This window comes from Pholis gunnellus, assembly GCF_910591455.1.
Source record: "Pholis gunnellus genome assembly, chromosome: 19".
NCBI lineage: Eukaryota > Metazoa > Chordata > Actinopteri > Perciformes > Pholidae > Pholis > Pholis gunnellus.
Genome location: NC_136546.1, coordinates 606085 through 618500, shown reverse-complemented (window position 1 = coordinate 618500; position 12416 = coordinate 606085). Strand labels below are relative to the sequence as shown.

At 39.4% G+C, this 12416-nt stretch overlaps 2 protein-coding genes across 4 annotated transcripts in view; both read left to right on the top strand.

The window, feature by feature from the left end:
• The first annotated feature begins 2714 nt into the window (after positions 1-2714).
• Positions 2715-10157, top strand: LOC306711890 (cholesterol 24-hydroxylase-like). 3 transcript variants are annotated; one of them, XM_079180967.1, is made up of 15 exons: positions 2715-2905; positions 3336-3413; positions 4625-4706; positions 4917-4990; positions 6141-6227; positions 6418-6556; positions 6804-6914; positions 7000-7162; positions 7490-7555; positions 7949-8021; positions 8104-8188; positions 8448-8558; positions 8727-8815; positions 8952-9018; positions 9105-10157. In XM_079180967.1, the coding sequence occupies exons 1-15, from the start codon at positions 2880-2882 to the stop codon at positions 9252-9254; spliced, it is 1401 nt and encodes a 466-aa protein (XP_079037093.1). In that variant the 5' UTR covers positions 2715-2879; the 3' UTR covers positions 9255-10157. The 3 variants fall into 3 exon arrangements, with proteins under 3 accessions (XP_079037093.1, XP_079037092.1, XP_079037091.1); XM_079180966.1 differs by lacking the exon at positions 2715-2905 and adding an exon at positions 2947-3192 and having other exon boundaries at positions 7012-7162; XM_079180965.1 differs by lacking the exon at positions 2715-2905 and adding an exon at positions 2948-3192.
• A 216-nt stretch (positions 10158-10373) lies between these two features.
• ccdc85cb (coiled-coil domain containing 85C, b) overlaps positions 10374-12416 on the top strand; it is a 43867-nt gene continuing 41824 nt past the window's right edge. Inside the window, exon 1 of the mRNA XM_079179825.1 lies at positions 10374-11698. Within this exon, the coding sequence (XP_079035951.1) occupies positions 10987-11698 (712 nt within the window). The 5' untranslated portion in view covers positions 10374-10986. The remainder of the gene's footprint in view (positions 11699-12416) is intronic.

The window sequence follows — 12416 nt, the reverse complement described above, 5'->3', positions numbered from 1 at the left end:
CCTAGACATCCTGTTTTACTTTCAGCATCACCGTCTTCGGCTTCAAATAAGTGGACTGAAAAATGTTGGTAATTCTGTGACTCTGAAAAGCTATTGACAGCCTGGTTTACCATGTGAACATACTCCTATAGTATCTGTCAGCACACAGGCTGAGATGAAGCTCAGATTAGTCTTCTGTTCATAACTTTGGCTTTGTGTAAGACTACAAATGTTAAGTAGGTGAGTGTATACTTTAAGAAGAGGACATGTTGAGCTTTTTGGGGTTTACCTGTTAAAATGAGAGCAGTATTTGACCACCAAGAAGACTATACTGACATTAAGAGTCCCAAATGAGCTAGAATCAGTCAGAAATATCATTGTATTATATGGATCAATGTATTTCCTCCTACAAATAGGATTCTGTACAGGCTAGTGCGTCAGGGGAAAAGAGTGCATGCATCAGATGAAATCAGTTTATGCTGTTCTTTATGCTGTTCTAAAAAAATACACAACTCTAATCTGATGTTGTTCGTTTCATGCTAACATTGTCAAAGCCTTTTAGCACTGCAGAATGTGTTTAATGATGAACCAAGATATTTACACAAGCAAACATAAGTGCTCATTTGATTCACAATGTCCATCTGCATCACTTAGCCTATCACTTCTGTATGCATCTCTTTATTAATCCTGTGAGATTCCGTGTTGACTCAAACAATTACTGTTATTTCAGTGCTTCTGGAGATGAGTGTAATTGTATAAAGAGAGGATTTCCCGCTTCGCCAGCTGAGGTGAAAAGGTGGGATCTGATGTGTGAAGTGCATCTATCTACGTAGTTCTATGCTCCGATTGGCAACATTGGAACTATTTTCAATCATGGAGGATTTCCCTTGTCCTTTCGTGCTGAAACTGATTGGTGAGGGGTGAACTCTGAGGTGGGAGGCAGTACAATGTGGTTCAAAGTTTTAAAGTTGTGAAAACTCAAAACTTACCTCAGCGCTATGTTCATTGTTAAGTTTACAAAGTGCAGTGGATGCATGATACATAAACCTATTTCTACGTTATTAAGTAAGCATATAGCTCAGTTTATTTAGGGCTGTTGCATAAACACCATCTGGACTACAGAGATTTCTTTGATGTGTTTGTTGTGTACACAACTGATATTGTGTACCCTACTATTTTATCTTAGAAAAATAGATTAATGATATAATAAAGATCCTATGCCACTTTAAATAGCTACCTAACCCACCAAAAAGACCCATTTGTAAGACACTGTCTCAATAACTAATCCGTTTGGGAACTTGTCTGTAGGCTACTAACACCTGCAGTGTTCATAATGACGGCTCAGCGCTAAAGTCTTACCAAAAGACATACTCATTCCTGATGCATTTACCTTCTCTTGCAAGTGCTAACATTTGTTACAAGTTGTTATGTACAACATATAATAAACTCCTCTGGATCCCAGATCTAACTTTTTGCTTAGGGGTAATTGACAGTATGAACAGTTTTATATGAGTTTAAAATGATATAGAATAATGATGTCAATTTTACCCTATAGCCTATGTCCTGTGGCAGACTTTGGATTTAAGGCTAACAGGCTACAGCTAATTTACTTCTAAGCTAATGAGTATCAAACCTGTAACTGCTTTTACAGAAGGTGTAAAGCTAATTTGCCAATAAGAATTATTCACCATATTGTTGGCTGTCGGTAATAAAAAAGCATTTTCTTTAGCTTGTGTCAAGGATGTTAGGAGGCTAAACGCGACACGATGGGTACATCCCAAGTCTCTTAATTGTCATTTCCTCACTCCTCGATCTCCGAGCGAGGACGCATGAGAACAGCCTTCCAGGAAGTGTTTTAAAGGCCGACACGCCCCCTGATTGTTCATCAGTTATGTGATTGGACGCTGCAGCCGATCGGACTGATCTGATTTGTTTCAACGTCACTGGAGTTTCATACCAGAGTGAAGACAGATCACAGATTAAACTAGTTTATATTTGATTAGTTTTCTGATTCACCATCTGGTTTAAATATATGTTCATTGTAGACTAAACAACAAAAGGACCACAAACAACTTTCTTCATTTATTAGAAAGATTTGTCTTTTAATGATCTCTTTAATGATATTTCCTTCAATAACTTTTATTATGGAAATAATTCAAGTCAGAGAGAGCTTATTACATCATTTACCATCATCATTCTGAGAGTGGCTGAGAGTGTCTGGTTTGATGAGTTATATAATTGAAGTTTAACCTGAAACATGGAGCCTAATAAATTAATTCCAGTGTTCAAGAGAAATAATAATCATATTCTGGGTTATCTAATAATGATCACGATCACAATTTCAAAACGTACAGACGAAAATAATTAATAAATAAGACGCATTCCGCATGTAGAAATCAATCCTGCACTTTTTAACAGGACACAGGACACAGTTTGTTCAAGAGGTAACAGTCTACAGAGAGAACACACCTCTACAGTGATGATTACTGTGTGTATTTATTAGTTTTTTAGTATTATTAGTTACTATTATTATGTACAGTGATCATGTGTAACACAAACTTCTCAAAAGTCTCTCCAGCTGGAGAGACAGCTGATCCAGCTGTGATCAGCGGCCGCCGTCATCAGAAACAGACGTTGCTTCACGTGACGGAACTGAGGAAAGGACGTCTCATATCTCTTAAAAGATATTTCCTCTTTCCTCCCTGGTGGGAGGGACTAAGAAGCAAGGAAAGGACGCGCGTGAGGGAAACGGGGATGCAATCAAGAGAGATGAGATGTACCTTATAACGCAACATTACTGACGAAAACATGGGAAGAACGAATATTCAACCAATCAGGCCCCAGCGAGGATCGAACTCGCGACCCCTGGTTTACAAGACCAGTGCTCTAACCACTGAGCTATGGAGCCCGTTCTGGTGCATTCTGGGTACACATTAGAGTTTGACATGTGATAAATGTCGTCTATATTGACGCAGGCTGTACAATTCCGGAGGACTTGACGAACGACTGTCTTTGTTTACAGTATGCTTTAGACTAGCAAACCGACTTATTAGACTTGACTTAACTTACCAAAATGGCAATTTTCCTCGAGATTTTGAGCTGGACTACTATGCTTCTGCTCTTTCTGATTTTCATATGGTTTCTTGCTTACTGCTTGTATGTTAATCATATTCATATGAAGTATGACCACATACCTGGGCCACCGAGAGACAGGCAAGTGAAGTTGGGCATTATTAAATGTTAGCTAAGTTAATGCTAACGCTGAAGTTACTTGTTTTCACCTAACCTACATTAGCAAGCTAACATTAAACTATTGTTTTGACATAACTTTCCCCTTTTGTTTTTTCTCCCGACAGTTTTCTCTTCGGACATGCAGCGGCGTATGTGAGGGCAATGAGGAATGGAGAAATTATACACGACAAATTCCTGGAATGGTAGTTAAACTGAGCAATATTTTATACATATTCGATAGACATAAGTGATATAACATAATCATTTCCGTTTGTAAACTAATTCCGATGTGTTTGCTGTTCCTCTATGTGTCTAAGTTGTCGTTATTTCCGTGATTAATATGTTGCAAAACGCAATCGACTTGATGTGACAGTTTAAAAAAAAAAAAAAATAGAAACTTTAAACTTTGTATCAAATGTTCACACACGGGGGCTGAATTTGAAGTTAAATGAAAAAAAGAGAGCTTGTAGAAAAAAGGACTTGTTTTGTATCCGCATATGTAGATTGATATTTAAATAAATTCAAGGACAGCCACAAAAGTGTAATCCACTCTAAATGGACCATCATATACTAAATGAACATCATGCTGTAGAAGACTTGAAACTAGAGACTGAGACCATAAACTCATGTTTACAATGTTTACTGAGGTAATAAATCAAGAGAGAAGTAGTCATTTTCTCATAGACTTCCATACAACCAGAGGAGTTGATGGGATACTGCAAGTTCAAGGCACTTCAGTTTTTAGAAGCGGAGGTTGCCGCATGGTCTGATTCCAAAGAACTATCATTTGAAACAATCCTTCATAGATTATCTGAATTATCTCAATGTAGTCCTGTTGAGGATAACCATGTATATTTGAATTAATAGTAAGTCATAATGTAATTTGAGGTGACTTACTTTCCCTTTAAATTTCACAAAAGCTGTAGAGTAAAACCATTTGAACCTTTGTATGGAGTATGGTAATAGTCTATTGGAATCCATTGGACGTGTCAACCTACGAAGGAAAGGGTTTTATGGCAGCTCAAAGAGGATTATTTCATGATATTTTAACTGTGGCTTTCACTCCTTTTTTATTCTATGAGCATTGGATTTCATATAATGTACAATATCATGTTTTTCTTGGTATCTCAAATGTAGGAAATTTGTGCTCAAAAACGTCACATTCAGAACACGTGGGTGAATGATTTCTGTGAAAATTTGAACATACACGTTCAAATTTTTTCTACACGCTCTCATGTTTTCTTTTTCTGTGACTTTAAATTCAAATTGTGTGAACATTTTACACAGGTGAAAATTTAAACATAAAAGTTTTGATTTTTGTTCTAAAGGTTCTCCCATCAAGTCCACAAGCTCTTGCTTTTTGCAGCATATTTACCTTCATAATACCAACCCATAATTAAGATGTCATTTACAGGGCTGAGAACCATGGGCCTGTTTGCAGGCAAAATTTCCTGCATTACATTGTAATCCTTGTGACCTGCCCAGAGGGAACAAAGGTAAACACCCACACCTTTCAATAGAATTGTGTAACCACCAGTTGCATAAGCATTGCACAATACGCAGTATAAAAGTGCACACATACACAGCTAGTCCTGCTTTGGAAGAAACCCTTGCAAAATTAATGTTAATGTTATCCTTTTTGCTAATGTAAAGATAGGAATACATCATGATAATGTTTGTTCCCTCCTTTGATGGCTCTGTTTCAGGAGGTCCTGATGTCTCCAAAGTATCCCAAAGATAGATTCTTCTACAGCCAAATCTTCAACCTGTTTGGTCAAAGGTAGTTTATCAGACGTTAGATTAGTTATACTTTTCATACTGCATATGTCTTACAAGTTGTTTGGCCTATGAACAATAAAACAATGAATAGTAATAATAAGTGTATATTTGTTATACTGTCAAAATGTTTCCTGAACCGACAACAACCAGAGATGGGCAAAAATACATCGTATTACAAAATACCCCCAAATAAATGTATTACCCCCAAATAAATGTATTACAACAAAATACAAAATACAAAATACTGGTGCCAGAAAATGTAACAAAATACATGTATTTTGTATTTAAAATATAGGAAATACTTTTTTCTGGATTTTCCATTTTCTCACAATGTGGAATAGCAGAGCATTCAGGTTTGGGCTATAATGTACACAAAGCTCTGGTGAACCCCACAAAAAGGAACAACAGTCACAGAATGTCAGTGTAACTAAGCAAAGCTATTAAAACACAACAACTTGATTGATTATGTATATATATGTTTTTATTAATGGGACTTAACAGCCCATAAACTTTGGCTTTGTATCAACAAGAAAATATTCATCACATATTACATACAAGCTCCCAATCTCCCTCTTCCTATAGCTAGCTACTCGACTGATAAGTTAACTTGCTAAACACTGGCTATGCACTAGCCTAGAGAGTATGCTAGCGTCATTAGCATGTTAGCATCGATCAGCATGTTAGCATCGATCGCTAGCTTGATATTATAACCATCACCATGTATATACAATAGGCTATGTAGCCAGACCCAGACATAAGTTATACATCAAGCTAGTTGACATCTGTCACACTCAGATACAATATTGAACTTGACAGACAATCCGTTGAACTTGAAGATCTGAAGACTGAACTCGTGAACTGTTTTTTGATTCGTGGAGAAAGTATTTTGAGTATTTTAAATACAAAATTACTCCACTCTAAAGTATTTTGTTACAAATTACGTTAGATTTTTAATTGGCCCTATCAAATACAAATTACAAAACACTCAAAAGTAATTGATCTCTGACAACAACTAATGTTCTAGGTACATGAGTATTGTCGGTCCACTTTGGAGTCCCAGGAAGTGACTTTGTTGGTTCACTTCAATGCCAAGTCCTCTGCAACCTTGTTTTTCTAAGTAGAAAGTATTGTGTTCCATGTCTCTTTTCAAGGTTCCTAGGTAAGGGTCTGGTTACAGCACAGGACCATGAACAGTGGTATAAACAGCGCCGGATCATGGACCCGGCATTCAGCAGCTTGTGAGTGATTCAGTCATCACAAAGAGTCACAACAGAGTATCGGCTCAACGTTTATTTGATATCCAGTGTTTGCGATCTTTGTAAAATGCTGTTCAGATTGTGGGTATTTTTTGTTTTGTTTCTTTTGGTCCATTTGCAGAATTTCTGTGGAGCTTTAAAGTCCGCTGTCTCAAACTACCCTTACTTCCAGGTATTTGAGAGGTCTAATAGGCACTTTCAATGAGAGGGCAGAGAAACTGATGACTACACTTTCGGATGTCGCTGATAACCAGACAGAGGCCAGCATGCTCCACCTAGTCAACTTTGTTACCCTTGATGTCATTGCTAAGGTATTGTGCCTTATCCTATGTTTACATTGTAAGCAACAAAAGCAACAAAACAGCTAAGCGTGGCCAGCAACATTGTGCGTGTTGGCCTTCTGTATGTAGCTTCATTTCACTGGCTTCCATTGAAAATGACTTGTAGAATGTTGCTATGTTGTAGTGTGTTCCCAAACGTTTTTCTTGCATGTGACAAGAGCACCAGCTTATGATAAAAAAAACATGGAATCCACTTTGTTTTCCTGATAACCCTCAGGTTGCTTTTGGTGTGGATTTAGAGCAGCTGAAGGATAGGTCACGTTTCCCTAAAGCCGTACAGACATGTCTGAAAGGGATGCTCGTCTCTGTCAGAGACAGCTTTTATAAGGTAAGACTTCACAGCAAGTCTGTATGGAGTTTGTGTGGTGACAATATTATTAACTGTGTCAGATCCTCAAATCTCACATTTCCAGTTCAACCCAAAGAACAGAGCATTCATTAAAGAGGTGAGGGAAGCGTGCCACCTGCTGCGCACAACTGGAGCTCAGTGGATTCAGGACAGAAAGACTGCAATGGAAAACGGCGATGACGTTCCCAACGACATCCTCACGCAGATCATCAAAACAGCTGGCAAAGGTTATGGTCCCGCCCTAAAGTTCAGATTGATTGACAGATTAAACATTCCTCAGTTATGACAGTAGCAAACACTAGTTTACAGGGTATAGATAAGTATTTACTTTAAACTAGTATATCAAAACAAATCAACTACAAGCATCATCATCTCAACATTTGCATCATTCATTTTAAATATTATGAGATCTGCAGAGCAGATCTGTAAGGTTAAGCTCGGCCTGTTCACAATCACATACAGTAGATAGAATATGTATACGTATATACAAATGATATATTCAGATGACTGGAATATTGGTTTAGTTGTTCAACTCTATTTCCTTGTTATTTCAGAGGAATGCATGACTGAAGAAGATGAAGAGTTAATGTTGGACAACTTTGTGACATTTTTCATCGCGGGTAAGTCTGTGTTGTTTCTGCTTTAAGGTGTGAATTGCTCCAAAATAAGCTCAATATATGTTGTGCTCCTTTGTAGCACAAGCTAACACTGTTAAAGGGACACAAAATTCAAATAAAACACATTTTCCTTTCACGCAGTACACAAACTATCCACCAGTATAGATGTGAATTCTGGAGATGTAGAGTTTAATATTACTTTTCAAGTATATTGACATAGTTATTTACAATAATTAATATGCTCTTTTGTAAAAATGTTCTGTCTCATGTCTGTGTGCTGTTATTATTATTACCACTTATATTTGAGTCCTTCATTTACTTTTTGGTTTGAAAATAAAGAGGAATGTGTTGTTGATCCACATTTGCTCCATTTGAATGTAATGTTCCATCATTTAGGCCACGAAACAACAGCTAATCAACTGGCTTTTTGCATCATGGAACTTGCAAGACTTCCTGATATACTGGAGAAGTAAGAACTAACAATGCAGTGAAACAGTTCAATAATGTAGCTTTTAAATGATGGTTACTTCAGTTGTGTTTTTATTTGTCAGAGTGAGGAAAGAGGTGGATGATGTCATTGGGATGAAACAGGACATCACTTGTGACGATCTGGGGAAACTGATCTACCTCTCACAGGTACATCTCATGAAGTTAGGAACATTATGGCTTAGCTCTTTAGAAGTGAAGCACGTTGTGAATCCATTGTGCAGCTTACTCAGTTATTCATTCATTTATTCATTCGCTGACTCTCAAGTTAGCCTAAATATTTAAATAATATATATATATAAGTCTAAACCAAGAACTCTTCTCTGCAATTCTGCTTTGATGTGCTCAAATCAACATTTTTAAAGTGATTTAACCAAGATGTGCACCTCCTGCTGTAACCTCCCCCCAGGTGCTTAAAGAGACTCTGAGGATCTACCCAACGGCTCCAGGGACATCTCGGGAAATACAGGAAGACATTGTCATTGACGGTATCCACATACCTGGGGGAGTCACGTGTTTTGTGAGTCGTGCCCTTTTGAGTTGGTTTCTACCCATAAAATAGGAATTGTGTGTCAGAACCTAAAAAGGTATACAATTAGTTTTAACTTTATATACATGAAGAATACTGACAAAGCATAACAAAAAGTACCTGCTGTCAAGATGTTCAATTCATTCTTCTGAAATTCAGTTCAGTTCCTATGTGACTGGGAGAATGGATAAATTCTTCAAGGACCCGCTGACATTTGATCCAGACAGATTTCACCCAGATGCTCCCAGGTAAGAGGCATACAATTTTCACATAAGGCCATGTTTTATTTTGAGTCATAGCAGGTCAGACCACTGATCATTGTCCCAGTTAAAAGAAGGAATATGGTGTGCATTAATGGAGGCTGTCTCTTATCTGTTTTACAAGGCCTTATTACTGCTACTTCCCCTTTGCCCTCGGTCCACGTTCATGCCTGGGGAAGAACTTTGCTCAGGTGGGTGGTGAAGGCCATAAATAATCAACACACACAAAACATAACAACACATGCAACTAACTCAATTGTCTGTGGGGCTATTGCAGATGGAAGCTAAAGTGATTATGGCCAAGCTGCTCCAGAGGTTTGACTTCACCCTTTTGCCTGGACAGACCTTTGACCTGGAGGACTACGGCACACTCAGGCCAAAGAGTGCAGTGGTGTGTTCTGTCAGACACAGGAATCGTGATAAATAGGTGGTCACATACCATTACCATATAACATAAGCAGAATCCATAAAATGGCCCATGCGGTGAAATTGGGTTCTTTGGTTGCTTAGACGAGCCCAATGCCTACAGCGTCTCCTGCCTCAGCCAAAAGCCTCATATGCTGCAGAGTTGTTTCATTACTAATTGTTTATTTAGCCTTTATAAAGACAAAAGTATCAGCTGTGCTTATTTTAATGATAGAAACAGTATATCCACAATAAGGAGGATATGGGAAAACAAAATAACTACTTCTTGAGTACCATTAGCACTTTAATCTTGTTGGAACTAACCCGTTATATAAGTGTAACTGCTTCTCCATACTCGCTGAGCTTCTAAACTTGTTTTGTGCCTTTACCACTAATATAAAAATGAGGATTTTACCATTTTTACACAAATATAAATATGTTGTATATCTGAAGCAGAAAAAACGTATTATCTGCTTTGTTTTTCACCTAAATAAACTGATGTTGATTCATTCAATGCACGAGAATCTGATTTGAGTTAATGTTCAGTTTGCTATGCAGTGATTTTTGTATGTACTCAAGCTGTTACTGACAGTGTACATATGGGGGCGCTGTGACATTGAAAAGACATTTCATAAGCACCTGCTAAACTAGTTTCCTGAGAATTAACTCTGAAAAGTTGCCACTTTATTTCAGGAGTTTTGCATATATATATAATGTGTGTATATACATACATACATACATACATACATACATACATACATACATACATACAATGGCGGTTAAAGTCCATTTTAATATTGAAACAATTACTAATTGGGCCAATTTCTTAACCAACACATGGTCATAAACAATAAAAAAAAAATAAACTAGCTCTTATCGATGAATGTCACATAGTTAAAATGTGTGTTAATGAAAAGCTAAATAAAAGTGCAGCGCTCTGTTGGGTCTCTCGTTGTTTTTGAATGGAAACAGTTTTCGTCGCTCCTCGTCGTACTGTCCCTTTAAGAGGGCTGAGCCTCGTGAGCTCATCTACCTGCTGCCCGCTCCTCTCCCACGTCTTGATTGGCCGTCTTGGCCGGAATCCTCTTCAATGATTTCAAACCCGAGTATTTGCACAAGAAGGAGGGGGTCCGCTGCTAATTCCAAGCTGACTGAGTGGAAAGGCTTGAATCCTCCGTCCACCAGCACACCGCCTCGGTAAAGAGGCTTGTCCGAGCTATAACGCGTTCAAGAGAGCAGCGCGGGCATTCAACATTTTGTTTACGCAACGTTTCACCTTTTAGCTCAAGTTAGGGTTTAGCTAACAGTGAATTATTAATTTGTTAGGTTTCTGTTAATCATCGTTTGAATGGAGCGATATCCAGAAGAGGCGGCGCAAATTGCGATGGGACGCGGTGTGTTGTGCTGACGGGACCAGGACCTGATTGAAAATCCCCGGTAATCGATTTAAAATCCTGAGCTTCCGTTATTGACGGAATGTGAGTACCAGCATTTGTTTCCGAAATACATCAAGGCTTTTCCGTCAAAAGATAGGTGAGGACCTTCAGTTCATGCACGGGTTGCCATAGCATCATATTTATATTTTCTTTTTCATTATCGGCCTGTTGAAGAGGAGGGCATAACGACACTTAACTATTTTGGACAATGTACTCTTATTTGAATATAGTCCCGCAGCTCAAGCTTGGTTAAATTAGATTTGACAGTTATTTTCAGGACACCGTTCACACGAACTGAGACTCGCAGCTAAGACAGTCATGGCTAAAAACCCGTCCGAGGGAGCGAAGGAAGAAGTGAGCCAGCTAACGGACGAGGAGACGCTGCGGTGCAGCAAAGAGGAGCTGGTGCGGAGAATAAGGAGGGTGGACAGCGAGAAAATGAACTTGATGATCGAGCATGGCAACATGATGAAAGACATCAATCGGCGGCTGCAGATGCACCTGCACGAAATCCGCAGCCTGAAGGAGATCAACCAGAAGCTGCAAGACGACAACCATGAGCTCCGGGAGCTCTGCTGCTTCCTGGACGACGACCGACAGAAGGGCAAGAAGTTGTCCCGCGAGTGGCAACGCTTTGGCCGTTACACTGCCAGTGCCATGTGGAAGGAGGTGGGCACATACATGATGAAGCTGAAGGAGCTGGAGGCCAACCAGGACACCGTGCTGAGGGAGAACTCTGAGCTGAAGGAGATCATCCTCATGCTGGATGAGGAGAGGAACGGAGCGGGGTCCAGGAGCTCCATAGACAGTCAGTCCAGTTTAACCAACCTGAACGGTGGCACGGGCACGGTCAGGGATGTTGGGGACGGGAGTAGCACGTCCAGCGCAGGTAGTGCTGGTAGCCCCGACCACCACAACCACATGCACAAGCCCACCTCAGAGAACAGTAAGTTGGCCACCACCATGAGGAGGTCCATGGATGACCTGTCAGCACCGCACCATCACAGGAGCATCCCCAATGGACTTAATGGTGAGTACACACACTCCCCCCACATGTGGAAACACACAACCTGTCATAGTGACCTGCAGGGAGACTTAACACAGGCCCACTAGACGCCAACCAGTCAGGCCTGACATTAAACATTGGTGAAATGCCAAGAGCTCCACATAAGATACACAATGTGTTGCTCTTTTGAGACCTTTTGGAATTGTTGCTTTCTTCTACTTCTGTGTGATTGAGCTCTCAAAAGACATGTATGGAGTATTGCAGCTCTATTCCTCTTCTTGGTTTCTACTCGTATATAATACAGTTAGGATGTGATTGCACTGACAACATATGCTGATCAAAATCACTGTAAAAGGATTAACATGGGGGGTCTTGGCTTAACCTCACTGTAATGTCTTGATTAGGGTGATTATGACACACATATACACACACAGTACACACACGCAGTATCCTTAAGTGGCCTTTTCAGTCTCATGCTACCCCATCATTTGAATCTGTACTGATTTAGGTCACTGCCCTTGTGGTCTTTAAGGAAAAGGACTGATCTTAATAGCTTTTAGAAGGGGGACTCAAGCAAATAGACTTTTTTCGGGGTCTTTCGCTGATTATCATTGTTGCCTTTTGGTTGTGGAAGAGCATTCATGTCTGCTTTGAAATGCATGGCGTGGGACCAGAAATCAATGTCCCTGTGTTAAGACCTAAATACACGGCTGAAAGCTTCGAGCTGGGATGAAAATTCCCT